Genomic DNA, 22,507 nt, shown 5'->3' with positions numbered 1-22,507 from the left:
AATGAGAAATAAATGCACAAATTTATCTCCCACCAAACTCTACCAACAACCACAAGAACAATCTCAATCAAAACACCAAAAATACATCAAAATAACAGAAATTCCTTCTTCCTTCCATTCCATAAAAATAAACCTTGAAAATTAAAAACACACCAAAATCCAACATCCTTCTCCCATCAAACCACCAAACATATTCTCCCACACAAAATTAAACAAATAATTTTTTTTAAAAAAAAAAACACCAACTCACAAATACAAACATCATCCTTATTTCACCACCATATCAAAATACACAAACTCACAAACATCTTTTTAAATAAAGAAAAAAACTTTTCAAGAAACAACAACAAGAACAATAACAAGAGCTAAAACAAGTTGTCTCCATGCAACACAAGCACATCTAAACCCAACATTATCATCATCAGCAGACTTCACATTCTCCGACGAAGGCTGAGGAGCACTCTCCGGCGGAGCCGGCGGCGAGTTATGCTTATGCTTATTCTTCTTCTTGTTCTTATCACTAGCCGGTGGCTCAGCCACCGGAGCAGGAGCCGGAGCTGGAGGCTCAACAAGCTTAAAAAGCTCTCTAGGCTTCAAAACATTATCAATCTTGAAAACAGAAAGTGGATCTTTATCAAAAAGAGTAGTGAGAATGAGAGCAGTGTTGAGTGGAGTCTTGAGAGTGACAGCATCGCCATTGTTTTGGACGGTGAAGTTGAAGTTGTTGTTAGAGCCGTCGGTGGCGAGAGTGTTGACAACGCCGTTGGAGGAACGGAGAGATTGGAGAGAGTTGTAGATGGGAATGGCGTGGAAGAGGAGGAGGGAGAGTTGGGAGTCAGAAGAGAGGTTTTTGAAGGTGGGGAGGAATGGGGAGAGAGATGAGTCGGAAGGACAGAAGACGGTGAGACCGCTGGGGATGTTGGATTGGAAGGTGGAGAGGGCTGAGGAGGAGGAGGAGAGGAGGGAGGAGAAGAGTTTGCAGTGGTTGGTTGACATTAGAGAAGTGAGAGATGGAGGTGAGGATGGAGATGATGATGATGATGATGATGATGGTGATGGTGAGGTTGGTTTGGAAGTGGTGGAAGTGAGGAGGAAGAGGAAGAAGAGAGGGAGGAAGGGAGGCATTGTTTGTGTTTGTGTGTGTTTGAGAATGAGAGAATGGAGAAGTGAAGGGTTGAAGGAATGAAGGTTGAAGAGAGAGATAGTTGATGAAGCATAGTGTTAATGAAGGTTTGAAGATTTTTCAATGGATTTTGGGTCAATTGGTATTGGGTTTTTTATGCAGGGTGTTTATTTTGGAGAAGATTCGAGATCGAACTTTATGTCCTACGTAAGATGAGGCTACGTGGGTTGGTGCTTGTCATCTTTCTAAAAATAAATAAATAAATAAATAAATAAATTGAAAATTGTGAATATATATGTATATATATGGGGTTGTATAAGGGTAAATTTTGGTGGTTTACTTTTTTTTTTGAATGAGTGATGAGATTGAAAATTAAGGTAAAGACTACCTTCACAATAGCCAATAGGACAACATAGAAGGATCTCAAGTCTCTTTAGGGATCAACTTTTCACCTTATAAATTTTACTGTGTATATTTTAACTGTTTCACAGAGTAAAAAAAAGTTAGAATTAAAAACTTTATTAGTATTTTGCTTAGTTTTCTTATTTTGTTTTTTTTTCATCAAAATTATGTAGAGATGATATACAGTGGTGGAGAATATTTAATTTGTAAGATTAAATTTAAAAATTAATGTTTAAATTAAATGTGTAAACAGATAATTTGAGACATGAAATTTTTTTTAGGATGAATAATTATAATTGAACTGAGGGATATTATAGTTTGTGTGCAGCAAATCCAAGATTACTCATAAATTTTGAAGTTTAATTTATTTAGGTAAAGATAATAATGTAATGTGATTGTTGTGATATGTTGACTTGTTTTATTTGTTAAAAACATAAAAATGAATTGTAATTAAAAAAAAATGTATGATTTATTTAAAATAAACGATACTATTTGTATAAATTAAAATTTTGAAAATAGAACGAGATGGTTTTATATCTCTAAGAAAAAACACTCATTATTATTTAAATGGGAAGATATTTTTTTTATATAATTAACATTATTCACGCCAAAAATTTTGAAGCACGTTGTATACAATTATTCTCCGCTCAAGTACATTAAAAAAAAATGTGTTCTGGTTTATATTTTAAAAATATAAAATATCTAATTGTTATTTTTTGTTTTGTTTTATGACCGAATAGGTTCGAAATAATCTATTTTTAAGCGCTCGTCTTTTAATTTAAAAAAATTAATAGACAACAATAGTAGTGAGGGCCAACACTTTTGCAAGTGGGTAAGACACTCATGCATTGCATGTGCAGGTGCATGGCCGAAAGTGTGTTTGTTTACCCGTAGGAGTAACGCTCATACACTGTTTATTAATTAATTATTATTTATTTAGTCTTTTCAGTCTTTATATAATTGCAGGGTAGAAAATTTTATTATTATAAAATAATAATTTTTAATATATCATTTTGGGCACTTACAACAGGCTTTTATTGTCATATGTGTTAACTCACTTCACATAATAAGTTTCTAAAAATCATTAAATCATTATAACTGAAACACTTCTCTATATATATGTATGTCCTTTTTACAGCACTTGTTGCGTTTGTAAAAAAAAATAAAAATAAAAAAAATACTTCAATAAAGGCATAAATGTAGAAATGACCTTAGGGGTCGTTTGGTTTGTGGTAATAATATATTACCACGTAACGAGATTACCATTATAATATGAGTGAGAATGTTATATGGTTGGAAATATTACGGTAATTTAATATAATCATGTTTGGTTGAGAACTCTTATTAACGGGAATAGTTTATTATCGTGTTTGGTTGTCATGGTAATTAATTTGTTAAAATATAAAAAGTTATAAGATTATCACGGTAATCCAAGATAGACATCAAATTTGATGGTAATAGGATTATCATTTTCTTGGTAATATTTATATACGTTAGTATTGAGGAAAATTACCATAGGATATCATGGTAATAAAGGAGGGCAAAAATGGAAAAATAAAAGTTGGGCACTTTAGTTCGTTAAAACACCAGTAACGATGTAACTAACGAGCTTTTGAGTCAAAAGAGAGAGAGAGAGAGACCGAGAGATTCAGGTTGCCACCGACGGTCACGTGCACCGAAATTTATAAAATCAATGAACTGCATTGATTATAAAAACAATATATTATTTTATATTATTACAATTTCCAAGAGAAAATTTAATATAGTTAACAATTTTTTATTTTTTTATTTTTGATAATTTGAGGGGCATTTTGATCTTTCAGAAAATTATGTGAAATATTTTTAAGTTAATAATAAATATTATTCCATAGTTTATGCTTTTTTTTTTTTAAATTTGTGTAACTTTGTATAAATGCATTGTTTTCTTTTCATTTTATTAAAAAAAGGACTATTTTATGGTATGTGTCTCTGGATCTGCATTATTTTTTATTTATATTTATATCCTCTGTGATATAAAATATAATATTACATACAAAGTATTATATTCGAAACAAATATCATGCTTTAATAAGACTCATACGAGAAAGAAAGAGGAACCTGAGATACATCTGTGAAGCTTTTTAAAAATTTATCATATAAAATATATACACATACAAACTTTGCTCATTTTTTTTAACCATGAACCGAGGATATTCAGAGACATACAAGATGGACATTTTTTAAGCTATAAACGATCAAATGTGTTTATTCTTACGATAATTTTTTTGTTTTTTGACATATGTGATATTTGCCACTCTATAAAAAAGTGTCAAAAAAACAAGATAAATACGGCATCAGTTATGATGACTTAATTAATAACCCTTAAAAATTTATTAACTCAACCAAACCTACTACGTGCATTTTTAAAAAATATTTCAGAAATCAAATCATATTTATTTAATATTATACAATGTATTATACAATGTATGCGTAATACAACATTACTATCAATTCAAGAATTTGATCATAAATTTACTCATTCACTATTTTCATAACATGCGTCCAAACAGTGGTCGTTTATGATAGTTGTGCTAATTATACCCATGCAAAAAAAATTTATTCATATATACCCCTTTATCAACTAATTATATATATTTTTTTTAAAAAAAAAAAACACAATTCCATTCACTCTACCCACATTTCTGGGGCTATAAAACAAACATTACTCTCTAAAAAAATATTTTATAATTACTAAAATATTCCATAAAATGAACAAAATGATATGAAGACGATAAGAATAAAACGAATATAAAAAAAATGCATATTATCAACCATATACATTACCTATAAATAGATCTTTTTTTTTGTTTGTGTATATACTATATAGAGCATGGTTCATGTCAACACAGGCACATTTACTTACAATCTCAGGGCTACCATTTTGCTGCAACCAAAGAACATTTTTGAAATGTCACTCATATTTCTCTACTTACAAGCTAAAATCTACTAATCTCCGAACCCCCACTATATCATTTAGAAGAACAAAACTAGAATATATAAAACAAATTTTGTGGCTGTTTTGACAAAAGGCATGCAATTTTATGTTGCTGTATGATGAAATGAAGTCGATATGGATGATACGGAAATTGTCTTCAGAATCTACAACAAGAAAACCCAATCCCGCAACACCGATGTTTTCTTAAATGCCGGCGATCAGCTTTAGCCATTTTAACTGGGCTGCTATTCCACTCTGGCTGCAAACTGTGCATCCAAAGAAAGAAATCTTTGCATTACTGAATCAGTAGAAGAGGCAGATATCATGATTTTGGTTTTGTTGTCATTTTTAGGTGATGAGTAACAAACAAACAAACATGCTAACTGCCTTAGACCTTTTGACAAACAAGCAAAATCTAAATATATCTTATGACAGCATGAAGAATATAGTCAGCCAAAAGGTAATAGCAAGTCAAAGCACAAACTAAAAGGTTTAAATATATATTCAATGCTTATGCATGTCAGTAAACTTGCACAACACCTATTAAAACTAACTTCAAAAATCAAACAAACAGACATCAGCAGTGAGAAACAGGATTGATTGGTCACTTTAGGGATAATATGAGAAAGCTGGTAAGTATCAAAAAATAAGTTTAAAATTATGAACAATGATCATTTTTAGAAGTCTGAAATATAATTGATGATGCGCATCTGATAGAAGAAAATGTCATTTAAAATAGACAGGACATAAGGCTACTAAATTGTCTTCTGTAACAAAACAAAGATCATCTCACATCCATCCATCAATTGCTTGATATCAGTAAGATCAATTTCAAAGATAGAGTGGTGGAGAGAGATGAAAAAGGAAATGCCATATAGACTTGTAGAAGAAAGGAAATGAAGCAAATTCATTACATTTCACTCGGCTGTAAAAGACAATATGCAGAGCTTCCTATATGATCGCAACACTTATTTTGAACATCATGCTTCACGAGTAACTTCTGAAATTTCTTCTATACATTCCTATTTCCCAATAACTTGAATGGAAAGTGTTAAAAACCATAATTAACACAAAACCTAAATTTCTATGATCTCTAAAGACAGACAAATGCAAAGAAGTGGTGGGTTGAAGAATGGTGAATAAAAAGGGCTGCCTTGGATATCAACAGAAAGGGATTACACCTAATTGTGGATTCAGTCATTATTGTGCGATATTAATTTTAGTTTTCTAGATTGAATCCCGGGGGCACATGATACTGCCTAATCAACTAGAAACTAGTGTAAAAATAATGAAGATGCATGGTGCGTCATGTTGGAGAACGGCATGAATCAATCCTACTAGCCACTAGATGTATGCTGCTGTTCTCAGTCAGATGGTCTAATGAGTAGGATGCTGTTATATAGATAGATGATCAATGAGCCTCATGCCGATATTGAATAATGAATTTTTTAAAGGAATGCCAGAAACTCTTACAATATATAAAATGAAGAGAACATAATAATCAAAGAAAGAGGTAAAGAAGGAAGAGGCACTTTCAATTGTCTAGTCAATTGAAATGGAGATGTTAAGCCTCTCAAATAACAAAAAAAAATTTACACCCTATCTCAACCAGGAAAAAACACTGCATCAAAGTTTTCTCTTCAGACACAAAAGATCATCAGTAAGTTAAAAATTAAAATGATAATAATCAATAGAGAAATCACAAGAAGGATATAGCACACAACTCAGAAAGAATGCAAAGCACGAGCAGATTAAGCAACATTAAGAGAAATCCTATAAAAGCTTTTTTATGGGGGTTCAGCAGGCAAAAACAGTTAGGTATGATGATAGAAAACATTGCACTTACATGGGAAATGCAAAGGAACGTGCACTAGTCGCACTGCTATCCGATCGATGGGAAATGCTTCCAGAAAATTGAACATGGCCAGAGGAGACTACTGGATCAGACATAAAATTAGGCCCAGATAAACCTGAATCTTCCCTATTATGATGAACCAATAAACTTCGACCTGAAGCTGTTGCTGTATCACTAGAAGTATCTTCAATCAAATGACTGTATAAAGCTCGCGTAGGCTGGTGACTAGCTTTGTTGTCCTCTGTGTCACTTGCAGGCGCCACTGCAGAATCAAAGTTAAAAGTAATGACTCCACTTGCCACCTCATTTTTAGCCATAGTTTCCTTAGATCCATTACTTTGTATGAGCTTCTTGTCAGCCGAAGGTACAACCACAGCTGAAATGTTCCCCTTCTCATCCTGAACCAACAATGCAGGTTGTCTGTCAACAATCACCATCATAAATTTCACAAGTAGATGCGTATGACAGCTAGCACTGTGCATTTCTGCCCAAACAGAAGCCCACAACTGTCAAGCCAAAGAAGTTCAGGATAAAAGTGTTTTAAACCTGTTTCTCAAGTTGTAGGACTAATCAAAAAGGTATTCATATCCTTTTTAACAAGGTCCACAGTTGCAGATGCCATTTTTTTCAATAGCAGCATCAAAAGTAATAGATATAAATTTTCAAATGGAAGGACAAAAGCAATAAAACCAGAAAGAAATCAAGAACACACTCTGATTAACAGTTGCATATTCACATCTTAGTAATCAGTAAATAGAAGTACAGTACAAGCATGTCCTTCTCACAATAAAAGTGACCATTTGGTTGTTCCAGGTTATTTTCAAACAGAATGACTCTTGTCTCAGCACCTGAGTTTAGGCTACAATGCATGTGCTACTGAAGGGGCATTTGAAAATAGCATTTCTATTTCGATATCCTACAAAGGAAGTAATGAAAGTAATGCTTTCTTTTGGATACCTGAATGATCTTTCCTTGATCAGGAGACTGCTTCAAGCTGTTGATGCAATCAAAACTGGACAACTTCACTTGATTAGGAGCAAACACAACATCAGTGTGGTCAACTGAATCTGGCCTGTCTCTGCCTTCAGATAAATTTCCAGAAAATAATTCTTCTGTGGCATCCTTATCAAAAACAGAAATACAATGTCCGGCAGCTGGTGAAGACTTCAGGTCATACTTGCTGTTTCTAATTTCAATAGCCACAACATAATCGTTTGTAGTTGCAGGGTGCTTGCAATCAAAAGTGATATTCTTGCTCATCCCCTTATTTTGTGTAGGAATTTTTTCAAGTGAATGGAGGCCTTCATCAACACATATATCCTTCACAGGGTAACAAGTACCATCTTTGCAAGCATCCATTTCAGATGTGCTAACTACTTTGTCTGTACAAAAATCAATATCAACTTCAGCAGCAGGCACAGTGTATGGAGCTTCCAGATGCTCATCCTCAATTTGAAAAGCTTTCTTTTCACTATTCTCATTGTCCGCATATCCACTTTGACCTACGTCAAAGCTACCTTCAGATGGGTTAATTGGCTCAATTCCTTCAGAGCTTACCCTTTCTTCAAAGTTTTTGCCCTCTACTGGCAATGTAAGACCAATTTTCCCTTCAGGTATGGACATGTTATCCCGTACCGGTAAATCATTCAGAAAAGGATTACTATGATGCCCAATAATATTCAAGGGAAGATTTTGAGTATGGGAAGTTTGGACTCCCAGTGGTTCACCTTCTGAAAGCAAGCATAAAACACAGGATATTAAATCATCTTAACATACCAAGATTATCAGAATTGTGGAAACATAATCTTTAAGCACAAGAAAGAAAAGTCAAAAAATAGCAGATCCAGTGGTGGGATATTAAATTGTCAACATGATCACATGAAATCTTTCCATAAAAAGGCCAATAGCTAACTATCAAAACTATTGTCTAAAAAAGTTGTGTTTGATGACCATCAGATATACGTACTTTGTGGAACTAGCAGTAGAGATTCTTGTATAGAAGTCACGCCACAGGGTCAGAAGATAAGAAAATGGAAATATATTCATTAGTAAATTATAAAATCATGAAAGAAACAGAGTACGAAAGCATACCGAAATTAGTTTCAAGGTAAATACAACAAACAGAAAGGTATCAGGAGCAAATGCTTACCAAGTTTCATGGTGTCTGCTACTCCAAGTGCATAGCGAGTAGCAGTGCCTGAAATTTTGGTGATTTACAAATCCTGCATTTTCCTGCATCATTTATATTCAATAAGTGATGGAGACAAAGCATAAACTATCCAAGGAAAATTTTCTTCTGCCAAAGATAAATCTACAACAATGACGACAACAACAAAATCTGATCCAATATTCAGACTAAATGCTAAAAGGATAAAAATGAACATGACCTATCTATCATGCACTTCAGCACACAAAAGGAACACTCAAAAAGGGTAAGACAAATATCATTCAAAATTTAAGAGAATATGAGAATAACAGAAAAGTATATTGATCTTGAAAAGACAAAGTATTTCAGGAGTGGCAACTTGAAAAAAAGGGCAAAGGATGACAATACTAGTATAGCTGGAGAAAAATATGGTATCAGCTAACACTTCAAAGAAGATGAAGATTTTGCAACAAGCTATTCAAATTAAATGCAGTAACTTTCTACAGAGTATCTCAAAACATGATCGATGAAACTGCCATGGAAAATAAATCAATCAAAACCAAAATTCAAAAACCTCAAACATGAGAAACTCTGATTCAGACTAGAGTTTCAAAAGGTATGTTTCACAATTATCACAAAAACAATATATGATCATAAAAGTCAAAACGATAAGTACCCTCCACCCAAAAATGGATAAATATAATAAAAAAGACAACCAACAAGTACAAATTCAGCAACTATTCTTGTTCAAAACATTTGGCTCACCATCAACAACAACTAGAACCGCATGAAATCAATCACAACAAGAGAAATTTATTCGCTTAAATATTGCAAACCCCACCCATTGCCAACCCCATGCCTTCCAGGCTATCAAACTCCGCATGTTGATCAAAATCACTCACAGAACAAAATCAAGGAATGCTAAATTCACAATCTTCTCAAAAAAATTCCAGAGGAATTCAAGCAGGCAGGTGAATGAACAAAGGAAATGGAAAGATTACCCCCCAAAGCGAGATCTCGAAATCCACGAAAAGGCTACCGATTTGCGAGACTAGGGTTTGGAGAAGAGGGAAGAGACGGTGAGGGTTTGGGTCATTAAACCAAATGCAATCCAAATAAAATCACAGATGGGAAGACAGTGAGGGTCACTGTGAACAAATAAAAGTCAAACGGGTGGTTGTTTCTAATTATTTAAGATTTTGAGGGGTTTATCAAAAAAAAAAAAAGATAGGTTAGCATTGAATTTGGACCCTTTATTGCCGAAAATACTAAAAATGCTCATTTATTTCTCAAAGCCCCACAAAACATGTCCGTTTTCTTGATGGGTTGCATTAATTGATTTTGTTTTTAAAAAATTAATAAAAATAATAATTTTAATACTACTTTAAAATAAGATATTTATTTTAAAAAAAACTCGAGATAAACTTATCCTTCACGTCTATGCAATGTTTCTATTTTTTTAAAAATAAAATATTTATCGTTTATTTATAAAAAAAAATTACCAAAAATTTATTTATTTTATTTGAGATTTATCTTTATTACGGTGTTTAAAATTTTTAAATTAGGGAAATTTTGCAGAAAGACCTCATACTGTAAATGTTGAAAATATGGAGGGGCTTGAGGCAAAATTTGATAGGAATATACTTGTGAATTTTATTTATAGAGGGATTGTTGTGTAAAAAGGCAGCGTGAGCCGGTTCATTCGCGAGGCTTAACAAAACGGAACCTGAGACGATCCAATACAAGAATCATTGTATGGTAGTACATTGCACTTCGTCTCAGGTACTAACACGTGTACAATTTGCTGTGTAGTAGACACGTGGATGGATTCAATTCGTCAGTGTTTGGCAGATGGTAAGCCCGTTATTTGAGCGTGACGCGAAGATGACGGAATCACAGTGCACGTGTGCGGCTTTCCAGGTATCTTGAGAATAAGATCAGCTGTTTGGTGCCAAACAGGAAGTGGATATATATACTTCTGTTTGACTGCCACGTGTAGTATTTATTGCATGTTGTCTTGTTCAAAATATAGGAATATATTTAGCCAAGATTGTGATCTCATATAAACTTAATTAATTTGCAAGAATTTTTATCATATTTGTTTTTTTCGTACAAGTTGACTTAAAATATTTATATATATATATGACAATGATGTCCATTAGATCCAAATCAAATTCAAATCAAATTCATTTTACTAATTTAAAAGGTATTTAATTGATTTATTTTGTCAATAAAAATTAATCTGAGTGGCAGAAATTGATTTGCTTAATTCAATAATATAGATTGAAAAAAAATTATCTCAATTTTTTAATTTTTTTTACAAATGTGAAAAGCCATATGTCATGCCCTCACTCTTACCAAAGGGGAGATTTAATCTCTAGACCCTACTGACTTGAGGAACTTATCTTTTAAGAATCATAAGAAACAAATTATTATTTTTTAAAGAGCGATGCTATTTTTACAGAATAAATTTATCGAATAGATTTTCTGAATGTCGTGGATGCCCAACTTATCATCCACATCCTCATCCACGTCATTATTATTTTTATATAAACTTCAAATTTGAACTTTAAAAATTCTTAAATACGTAACATTAAAAAAAATTATAAAACTATATCTAAAATCATAAACCCAAATACTACAAAATCTATAAACTAAAAATCTAAAATTGTAAACCCTAAATAATAAATACTAAATCCTAAACCCTAAATTCTAAGCCCTAAACCCTAGACCATAAATCCTATGCTCTAAACCCTAAACAAGAAATCACAAATCCCTTGCGGGGGTTTGTGATTTCTAGTTTATGGTTTAGGGAGGGATTTTCGGTTTATCATTTACATTTTTATCTTTACAATTAAATGTTTAAATTTAGGATTTAGATAATAAAAAAAATTTTAAAAAAATAAAGAAAGAAGAATGTGGATGCTAACATGGATGCCAACTAAATATCCACGTCATTCGGAAAACTTATTAGGAAAATTTATTCAGTAAAAATATCATTACTCTTTTTTAAATTCATATAATTATCTTTAAAAATTTAATTACATACTGATAATAATTAATTAAATTGAGGGCAAAATAACCACTTAAATATAAAAATATGAAAAGAAAGTGAAATGAAAATGATATTTTAAAGAAAGAGACAATTGAATTCTTGAATTATTTGATAATTTTTAAGCATGGAAATCTATATGCTTATCTGGCTAAGCACCTTCTTGGTAATTTCTTCTCTGAAATTGATTAATTATGAAACATTGAAGTGATATATGAGTGTGAAATATTGAGGACGATGGGTTGACATTGAAGCTTTGGTCATTTTTACACAAATAAAATATGTAGGTCGGAAGAAAAGACAAGAATTAGAATGTATGGAATGTGGTTTTCATGATGCATAAAGACAAAATAATGGACTCGAGTTAACAGTATGCATCAACTTGCCCATTTTCATGGTTTGACTTTTGAGTAACAATGATGGATTTTTTTTTTTAAATAAGTGATAAGTGTAATTTTTGTTAACTTTAATTAAATTATAAATTAATATATAGGTGCATCAATTATCATAATTTATTAATTTTTTAAAAATTATTTAACTTGATCAAATATCATATACGGTAATAAAAATTACTGGAGATTTATATAAATAATATGAAGCTAATAAATCACTCACACTATATAATCCTAAAGGAAAAATCACTTTTTTTAGAAAACTTATCGAAACCTATTTGAATGTATTTGTCCCGAGAACATTGCATCCTGTGAACCTCTGAGAGTTATGAATCCATGTTTGACCATATATTGCTAAGTGCTTTTATCACTTGACTAAACAAGTATTGGTCAATGGTAAAATTTCTATTTAATTTTCACTAATATATTTAATTTATTTAGTTATTCATTTCAAGAAAAGCTCATAATAATGATAAAATAGGGAGAGGAGACGCGATGATTTGAATAACAGGGAGTACATATAGGTTAATGTTATAAATTTTAGTGGAAATTGCCAAAAAAACCCTTTAAGTTTGTAAAATTGTCAAAAACACCCCGTTAGTTTTGCAATCCCCAAAAACCCCCTCCTTTTAAAGTCTATGTTTTTCAAACCCCCAAACCCTATAACGGATGTGAACGGAGTGAGTTTCAAATTTTTGGACGAAAAATGCCCTTGCATGGGGAGTCGTGGGTCTGACCCATCTCGGGCGATTTGAGAGGAAGTGGGCGGTTTTCCGTAGGGTAACCCCCAGAGACGCAATTTATTGGAGCCGTTTAATTGCTTTTTCTCAACTCACGCCTTCGCCTTTTCCATTTCAAGCTCGCTCCCAAGTTGTTCTCACCGCTAAGCCTCCCAGAATTGGCATTTCATCGCCTTTTTCCCTTTCCACCCGATATCTCAAGGAGAAGTCCCCCAGCAACTAGTTGGCATTTCATCGCTTTGCAATCTAAGGTATTGAGTATGGTTTTATGTTAACTCGCTCATATAAAGAAAGATTTTTTTCGGTTTTGTTTTGTGCTCCTGCTTTTTGTTGGAAGATATCAAGTCTCGCAGGGGATTTCTACCGGGGTTTTGTTAGTCTCATAGGAGATTTCTGCTAGGGTTTTGTTTTGTTTTTGCATTTTCAGATGTATACACTATCGAAATAGTTTTTTTTCGATTGTTATGATTTGTGTAATATTTATAATGTACATTTCCGCTTCGCTTTGATATGGTTGCGCTTTTACAAACGAGGTTGACGCTTAAGAAATGAGATGTTACAGCTTAACATTTGTTGTCTCTGCTTAAGTATTCTCGCCTCGCTTAACAAAAATGGGTCTCTGCTTAACATTTTATATCTCTGCTTAATAACCGAGAGTTTACCGCTTAAAAACCTTATATTTCCGCTTAAACTTTTGTCAATACCGCATGTCGAATGTGTTGTTATTGTCAGCAGCTCAGTGATTACGGCGGTCAACCTAGTTAACGGGCGCTGCTATTTCGACACCGGCTCAGGAGACCTTAGTCGAATTGAAAGTTAACACGACCCTCGACAATCGGAGATTATTCAAGGACACCGCTTGCGCTGCTCAATCGAGCTCGGAAGCCATATACCAAGAGAGGGCCCTTCTTGATTCTCTTTTGCAAAGGTACGATGGTCGCACCAATAAATTCGTGGATCGGGGAAAGCTCGCCGAAGTTTCTGCACCTCAAGACGTGGCCCTCGCTCTTGGTCTCAAGGCTACGATGGCGACGCAGTGGTCTTTCGTAAGAAGAAAACCAGTCGCTGCTCAAGGGCTGGGATCTATCAAAGACCCACGAGAGACACAGAGACTCCATCAAGAGCACTCAGTGCAACTTGTTCGACTGTAGGGGAAGAAGATAATTTTGTCAAACTCCCGATGGTGTACCTCATGGGGACAGCCCTCTTCCCAAATACATCATGCTCGGTTCCGAATCGGATCGCTGATTACGCCGATGATCTACCGACCCATGGGGCGACACGCACGGGCGCAGCGACGCACAAGTGGCTTATGGAGGATATTCCACAAGCGGCCGCCCGAGTGCAAGATAGATGCGCCGGAAGAAGACCAACACAGTGGTACATTAAGGGTTGCTCGATCGCGCTTAACGTCTGGTTTTTACGAGATGACCGAACGGGGAAGAAAGTCCGCTTCGCAAGATCCCAAGGATGTCGGCTATACGATGAAAGTACTTACCGAAGCAAGCGACTGTAGAAACGAGCTTGTCATCGCCGATGGAAAAAGAGGTAATAAATCATGGACAATGTTTAACATAAGTCTTTAATGTTTAAACATTTTATTTAGCGCTTAACTTTAGTATTTACCGCTTAACTATTATTCATACCGGTTTAAATATTTTGTTCTCCGCTTAATTATATTCTATAACGCTTTAAATATATAAACACTGCTTTAAATATAGTTTTTTTATAGTTTAAAAATGAATGATCTCACTGAAATTGTTTGGTTTACATATGTTAGTTTCCCGAAATGGTTCCCTGCGAATGTCAAGAAGAAATATTTGTTGGGGCCAACCGACTGGATGGATGCCATCGCTCCCGAACCACTTGCTCAAGGCGTGATGAGAGGGCAGCCTCTATCGCGTGCGCCGGACGCCGCTCTCCTACTTCCAGCCCCACCACGCCAGACGCATTCCTCGACGCCGGAGAAGCCCTCCCCTACCCCTGCAGATTGCAACAACCCCCTACCACGACAACGATGAGCCCCTCCGACCATGGCAGCCCCTCCGACCGTGCAGCATTTCCCACCGGTGACATTGGGCTAAGATGTCACCGCAACTCTTACGCAGTGCATGCCAGATATTGATGACCGAAGTTTCTCGGCTTGTCGCCGCGTGGAGGCGCCGGAAGGACGTTTCACAACCGGCCGCGCCATCCCTCGAAAGAACTAAAGCACCCGGGACGAACGAGGCGTCGGAATTTGACGACGACGACATCATCGGGAAGGTCATTCCAAGGCGGCCACATTCAAAGAGACTTGCGAAAAAGAGGAGAACAATATCGCCTCGTCTCCACCGCCGACCGACGATGAAAACAATAGCAACACCATCGGGCGACTCGATGTCAGTATCGAGTCTCGCCGCTGATGACATGGACATGACGGTGGAGGACATCGAGATGATGTGGCCGCTGCGCGGTTGAGAAGGTCGCTGACTTCTTCTCGATGAAATCGCCGACCCGTGGAACCGGCCGCCGAGATCATGCGGCATCAAAGATGGACACAATCCCTCAAGATCAAGAACAAGTTAAGGGTGTGTCTCCCAATGATGACGTTGTCATGGCCACGGTTGAGAAGATCGTCGAATCCGCTGTCGCGGGCGTGGCCGCAGGGCCGACAAGATGATCAGCAGCCCAAGCCGCAGTACACAATCCCACAACAAGAACAACCATGTAAGGATGTGTTCGCAGCTGATGCTCGCCGCCATCGTCCCCCGCATCGAAGGAAGATGTCGATGAAGACCCCGACCGAGCAACGAGAGAGATGATCAAGGCCAATCAAAAAAATTGACCGGACGTGCTCGAAAAGCTTTTTATTCAAGAAGAAGAAATGGGTTGGCCTCGAGTCGTTTTAACAAATACGAGCGTGGAGTCGATGAGGATCTTCCTCAACCGCTTCTATGGATCGGTAAGTGTAACGCTTTTTATGTTATTGTTTAAAGGGTTTCTTATAGTGTTTAACTATTTCCTAATAGTGTTTAATACCTTTTATGTTATCATTTAAGTTTTCTACTTATCGCTTAATTATATATAATATCATGTAACAATTGATAATATCATTTAAATATTTACAATATGGTCTTATTATATCTCGTTATCGCTTTAATCCCTCAAAGACCGTCGCAGTGGAAGAACGACGCCGCAGACCACACGCCGACTGATTATACACGCCGCTGAGGGGAAGGAGATGGTCACCGATGATGTGATGGACGCCAGATGCATCATACAAAAAGTCGCCGAGCAAAGAGCCATATCTCTACAAGAGGCGCGCCCATCACCGTCATCGCTATACTGCTTATGTCAAAAGCAGTGACGACGCATACGACACAATTATGGCTATGATCGGGGATGCCAGGCGCAACCTCGCATGAAGTTCAAATTGTCATCCTCCCGATAATCATGAATGGCCACTTCCATGTCGCCGTCCCCGACAATGATAAACAAGAATACAGTGCATTATTCTTCATGTCCGGGTACGATAAGGACGCTTGGACATGGTAAGTTCTTTAATTATGTCCGATTAATATCCTGCTTTGGTATTTAAATCGGTATTCTAATCTCGACTTGCATATCTCGACAATGAATCTATTCGACCTTTTGTGTCGATATGGAGTTAGGCGAGTCGGCGACGGCAAAGTACCCGCCGCAGCACGGCTACGTAAAACCCCACGCCTAAAAACAAGGAAGCGCCGATTGCGCCCGCCTCACGCCATGCGGTTTATCGAGCACCATCGTGGGGTGAGAAGTTACGGCCACCGCAGCATGACGCTCCTTACCTCGGGACACTGCATGTTACCCGCGATACTTAAGGAGGGGAGGGCAGCCCATGGTCCCATGACAAAGGGGGTCGTCACAAGCGGGTTAAATTTTTGTTTTTTTGAATAACATGTCCTCAGATATCCGATCACAATTTTGTTTTCAAATGTAACTCGACAAATTCAATTCATTGTTTTCGTGTTCAAGAACATGACTTGTATATCTTAATGTAAATTTTGTTTGTTTTGAATTGTAAAGGTGTTAAATTCCATTCGGTTTTTATTTCATTGTTTAATTTACGCTGTAATTGTGTACATTTCACTTTCATTGTTTAAATATACTATATATCGCTTTAAAACATCGCTTTTAAATATTTCAAAATACGGTGTACCCGCTTAAAAATAACACTGCCTCTGCTTAAATAAATGCACTCATTGTTTAAACATCGCTGAAATATTTCAAATTACAGCAGTATCCGCTTAAAAATAACAATGTCTCTGTAAATACATTCAATTCGCTAGAAAGAGTAAGAGTTTAAATGTGGAAAGGTTCCCATCAATACACAATGTTTCCCCGTCATCGCCGGTTTATTAACAATGCCTAGTCGGGCGACGCTTTCATCAGCAAGATCGCCGATCACGACCGGATCCTCGGCGCCGGGCCGCAATGTAACTCGCGGACATCAAACGCCATGACTCGATCCTCTTTTCGCCTAGGCCGCCCAGTCGCCTTTCTAGTCACAAAGCGGTCGCAGAACGAAGCTCACGATTTCGCCCTCAAGGCCCGCCATCGCTCGGGTATGGGGAATATAGCTTCCTTGTACGCCAGCTTTGTAATTGTCGACGCTGAAGTACCCGCTAATAAATCGATGTACGCTGGTGTCTGCTCGCATTATTGTCGCAGCAAGCATGTTTGCAAGGGATACCATAAACTTGCCACCTTCGACATGAACAAGTTCTCGATGGCGAGATCCACGTAGTTGTCGCGATTGGTCGATCACTCGTAACGATCATCGACACAACGACCAACACGAAGATTTCGGCCGCCCTCAACAATGATCTCTAACTTCGAATGTATGTCCGGGCATAAGTAGCTCTCCCATTTGGTCGCTTGCTCACGCCCGGTTACATAACATGCGCATCAACTTGAACCTCGCAAATAAGGTTAAACAAAGACAGATGATGGTTAAATACTCGACAACATGTTTAAACATTATTGTAATTATTTAAACGAAATGATTAATATTTAAAGTCGACAAGTGTAATTAAACAAAGATTGAGAATGTTTAAAGGGTAATACTAAATGTTAAGTGTAAACCAACATTCGCAGACCTTATGGAGTCGCACCATTTTCGCCACCCAGAAATGACGAGCTTCCTTGATCCAAGCATCGAACGACTCCGCCGACGCTCGAATACATCTCACCCCAACGATCACCTCCGAACGATAATTCGACCAATGTGCCATATCCGATTTATTAATCAACCAAATGATGAGCTTCGGTGATATGGCCTCGCAGCTCATTCACTGTGATCATCGAAATCTTTAGCCGTGGATGCCCACGCAATGCGGAAGCATATAGACCAAGACTCCTCCCTCAATGCCTTCCCAAGTCCGACATTGGCTTTCATAAAATTGGCCTCCAAATGTCGAAGACAAGACGCATGTGGCGAAGAAGGGAAGACTCTCGCACTGCGCCACAAGGCCCTCGACTCGTCTCGACACGTAAGGTAATTATCTCATGATAATCTCCACCTCGTGATAAGGCATCGCCTAACTTAGATATGAACCAAGTCCAATTGGCATCGGTCTCGCTGTCGACTATACCCAAGGCGACGTGGAAAAACCATTGTTACCATCTTTCCCCGCTGGGCACCCAAAGAGTGTACCCCGATATTTTTCCAAGGAGGTGGGTACCATCGAGAAACAGCTAGCCGCCCCGCAAGCCCTCTCGAATCCCACAATACACGCTACCGAAAGAAAAAGAATGCACGCTTAAAAACGATCACCGCCTCTCCACGATCGCAACGCCGCCGGATTTGTCTCACCCACCTTATCCACATACCAAAGCAAACAATATAGCCGGAGATGTCACCGCTGCCGAGGACCACCCGGCATGCTCTTTTCCCCAACCAAGCCTCGCTTGTATGGTATGTGGACACCATGTTCCCCGCAACATGTCCTTCTCGAATGTCGATGGCCTTGCATAAGGGACGGTCCCTCGAGCTTCGAATCACTCGCGGCGCTAACCCATTTTTTTGGACGCTGGACGTGACGTCAACCTACGCCACCACCGCAAGTGTGTGACGGGTTGATTGTCTTGATTCCGAAAGTATTTTTTTGTTATACTCTTTTGATGCATGAAGGCGCCTAACGACAACCATCGGCAACGCATTCCACAGCCACCCGATGTTTTTTTCGCTCTTTATGAATTTGAAGTCAAAATTCCTTTTGATCGCATGATTTCAAGTACATCCCTCGAAAATGTTCGACACCGCCAAAAACGTTGTCCAATATCCAACGACAACACTTCGTAATGATCTCGACGAGGAAGGAAGACATCCCACACCGCCGTGGTCACCATGGGGATGAATGGGAGCACTCGCAGTAATCAATTCCCCGCCAACACTTCACCAAATGAAAAAGATCAATATGTTAAGCTGAGAGTATAATGTTTAAGCGATAATGACAATAGTTAAACGTTAAATTAAATACTTAAGCAATTAACTAATAACGTAAAGGACTAGTATAATATGTTAACCAAATGACTGGACATATTTAAACAATAATGACCCCGCATAACCGGAATAATTAAAAAGAAAAGGAACTTACAACGAGTAAAACCTCGCTTTCATTAGGATTCTGCAATGGCACATTTTTCCGCTCCCTCGACGACAAGATCAACTACAAAGACATTTGAAGATGGAATGGACGTGACACATCCGCCGGAAGTCAACATCGCTTTTCGATTGGGCAAACCGCTTTTATATCCATCCGTGTGATGAACTTAACCCTCGACAAGAGAAACTTCGAGACCCCATCGCTCACATATCTCACCTAACACCAACTCCCAAGAAGTCTCGAGCTGCGAACATTAGCACTCTTCCCTCCCCGTCAATCTAGCAATACCACAAAAACTTCCATAATATATCGGGTCGAAAACCAAATCGTACAAAACCAAATGAAATGAAGAACAAAAAAAGAAGACGAAGAAGAAGAAGTAGAAGATGTAAAGAACAAACAAAGCAAATGAAAGGCAAACAAAAAAAGTGCACAGCTTGTATGCATAGAGGTTAGACTAGACGTGATGTGATCAGCGGTATTTTTTTCCCTCCATCCCAAGGGCAAAAAAAGGGAAATATATGTCACTCGTCGCGAGGAAGACATATTGTCATCGCTCGAATGAAAGTTCTCAACTCAACATGAGTCTCTCGTAAACGCTGCTTTTTTTATGTTTAAACAGATACATATAGTGTTTAAAAAAACGGTTAATTGTTTAACTAAAGTCTATATCATTTAAATAATATGTTATTGTTTAAATTGAATGCTTTCACCGACATCGCATGAAGATGGGTACCTCCCCGGGTCACCGCTTAAAACATCTTTACGTATTTTCTTAAACACCGCTGTCATTGTTTAAAGAGTAACTCTGAGTAGTGTTTAACTTTTTTTCTATTGTTTACACCGCTGTCATTGTTTAAAGAGTAACTTTTTTTCTTAAACACCGCTGTCACTGCTTAAAACATATTTACGTATTTTCTATTGTTTACAACGACGCTCTTTTTGTTTCCCACATTGTTTGTTTTTTTACTAGGTCTATGTTTAAATTTCGTAAGTTCACAACAAATAAGCTTGTTTCGCTTTTATTTATAAAAAGATTTACAACATTTACAACATTTACAACGTCCGCTCGGACTTTTGACACTCACGACTCGACTCGTGATAATCTAAACAAGTGTCTCAGACATTCGAACGCTCACACTGGCTGCATAACATGCGATCAACTTGAACCTCGCACAACGCATAACATTAAAAAAAGGTTAAACAACACACATTCATGAAAAACGACTATTAATCAATGTGTCATGGTCGGACTTAAACGAAGATCCCGATAGTTAAACACGTAACGTAATAGTTGTACACTCGACGTAATGTTCTTAAATGGTAAATGTAAAAGTCTCAAGTGATAAATATCAACCCTCGCCTTAAAGGATGTTTCCCTCGATCTCCCTCCTCTAGAGAATCCTCCGCAATCACGAAATACGTGAAAAATTTCTTTTCTTACCCAAGTCGAAATGCTCGCTTAATTGCTTGCCCGTCATCCATCCATCAAGAATCCTCTCGCATTCGTGCAATTATGAGAGCATTTCGACTTAAGCGTGAAAAAGATAGTTTAACTTGTTGCGTGATCAGCGCTAAATGATTCTCAAGATAAGGAAGAAGGTTCACGAAACATCCTTTCGTGACAGAGTGGTTGTCCATGGGAAGAGGAGGACGAGGAGGAGGAGGAGGAGGATGATGAGGACGACGAGGAGTGGTTGTCCATCGGGGAGGGTTCTTTCCTGTTATTTATGGTGTGAATTCCACAAGCATGCCGACTCTTCATATCCGAGAAAAAGTTAAACGACAAAGTGTCGATATCGATCGATGAGAACGAACGGTGTTCGAAAATTATGTTACCGCGCATAAATTTTAATGCCGCCATTAATTTCTACGCACGGGATACCATAACCTCGCCACCGCCACGCACACCGCCAAAGAATTCAGATCAAACGAAAAAGATCACCGCTTTTACGCAGAGACTTTTGAGAATTTACACGCTAATATGAATAGTTATACATGTAAAGATAACGTTAAACGGAGATGGGAAGTATTACACTGATATGATAATTATTAAACATATTAGTAAAATATTTAAACGTTAAACCAAAACGCAGAAGTCCTTCAAAAAGGTTGAACATGATGCGATTTTGCTTTTCTTTCCCACCATTTTCGTGCTAAAATGGATTTCACAACATGGACCCATTCTGTATGAACGGTAGGGAGTAAAAGGGAAGTTAAAACACTACTGAAGGGTGGTCCGGGTGTGCAAAAGTAGGAGGGTTTTGTGAAAGTTTTGAAAATTACGATGTATAGGTGAACATGAATTTCCCATAAATAGATAAGAATAATTTATAAGCGTATACAAATAGTTATTGTATCTACTATATTATTATTATATATATGAAACCATCAAAAATTGAGATTTATATATACATATAATATAGCACAAAATTGCTGCTAAGTTATTAAGAAAAACACTTATCTTATAATGATTTTTAGAACTTAAAAAAAAAAAAGTTATACCATAAGATAGGATAAATATATATATATATATATATAGTACATATATGACCTATGTAGTTTACATGTAACTTGCTTTATTATACTTGACAATATATGAATAATAACCCTCAGTAGAAATACACATGGTAGAAGAAATTTTATGAGGGCAATATGTAATTTTCAGATTTTTATTTATTAAGAAAAATATATGTTAAAACCCCTTCATTGTTATCTATACTTTTCCTTTGATGTTGGGATTGGTTTTGCTCTGTTCCAACATGTTGAGATTCAGTAGGATATGTTTTCTTATTTTTCTTTTTATTATTATTTTAATTCTTTCATTTGTGATTTAATATAATATTAATTTTGTATTTAACTGTGGTTAGTGATTTGTTTATTGTTAAATTTTGGAATATGAATAGGTTTGTTGTGATGGTTGGTGTTACTTTTGAAAATATAGTACAGTTGTACATTTGATTCATGGTGTTTTTTTGACATTTTGTAAATTGTTTTCGAGCCAATTTTGGAAATTAATAAAGGCTTGAGCTCATAATCCATGTAAAAATAATCTTTTAAGGGATTACAAAAAGATAAGAGAGAATAATTTCTTTATAATCAAACCAAAATATCACAACTAATAGTTTTCCCTCATATATACATAATATTTGACTTCTTTTTATATACACTAGATTACTCTAAAAATAAAA

The 22,507-nt window shown here is 36.6% G+C and overlaps 2 protein-coding genes across 4 annotated transcripts; both read right to left on the bottom strand.

Moving 5' to 3' along the window:
• Positions 1–319: 319 nt before the first annotated feature.
• On the bottom strand, positions 320–1,219 carry LOC120267565 (fasciclin-like arabinogalactan protein 2). Its single transcript, XM_039275244.1, has one exon. The coding sequence runs from the start codon at positions 1,123–1,125 to the stop codon at positions 334–336; it is 792 nt and encodes a 263-aa protein (XP_039131178.1). The 5' UTR covers positions 1,126–1,219; the 3' UTR covers positions 320–333.
• A 3,165-nt stretch (positions 1,220–4,384) lies between these two features.
• Positions 4,385–9,651, bottom strand: LOC120267501. 3 transcript variants are annotated; one of them, XM_039275174.1, is made up of 6 exons: positions 9,502–9,651; positions 8,504–8,586; positions 8,321–8,344; positions 7,312–8,084; positions 6,346–6,860; positions 4,385–4,765 (listed from the first exon to the last, which is right to left on the bottom strand). In XM_039275174.1, exons 2-6 carry the CDS (start codon positions 8,511–8,513, stop codon positions 4,657–4,659), a joined length of 1,431 nt encoding a protein of 476 aa, XP_039131108.1. In that variant the 5' UTR covers positions 8,514–8,586; positions 9,502–9,651; the 3' UTR covers positions 4,385–4,656. The 3 variants fall into 3 exon arrangements, with proteins under 3 accessions (XP_039131108.1, XP_039131110.1, XP_039131109.1); XM_039275176.1 differs by having other exon boundaries at positions 6,346–6,752; positions 9,502–9,648; XM_039275175.1 differs by lacking the exon at positions 8,321–8,344.
• Positions 9,652–22,507: the final 12,856 nt, after the last annotated feature.

Source organism: Dioscorea cayenensis, chromosome 8, assembly GCF_009730915.1.
Source record: "Dioscorea cayenensis subsp. rotundata cultivar TDr96_F1 chromosome 8, TDr96_F1_v2_PseudoChromosome.rev07_lg8_w22 25.fasta, whole genome shotgun sequence".
Taxonomy (NCBI): Eukaryota; Viridiplantae; Streptophyta; class Magnoliopsida; order Dioscoreales; family Dioscoreaceae; genus Dioscorea; species Dioscorea cayenensis.
The sequence above is the reverse complement of the archived record's forward strand: the minus strand, read 5'-3'. Positions and strand labels throughout refer to the sequence as shown.

Bases quoted from the DNA above. Each gene is read 5' to 3' on its own strand.
- LOC120267501 (XM_039275174.1), bottom strand. The intron at 8,085-8,320 runs GTACGTATATCT...GCTTGCTTTCAG, and splicing joins TCTACTGCTAGTTCCACAAA to AAGGTGAACCACTGGGAGTC. The intron at 6,861-7,311 runs GTATCCAAAAGA...TTGGCTTGACAG, and splicing joins ATCAAGGAAAGATCATTCAG to TTGTGGGCTTCTGTTTGGGC.
- LOC120267565 (XM_039275244.1), bottom strand. From the start codon at position 1,125: ATGCCTCCCTTCCTCCCTCTCTTCTTCCTCTTCCTCCTCACTTCCACC.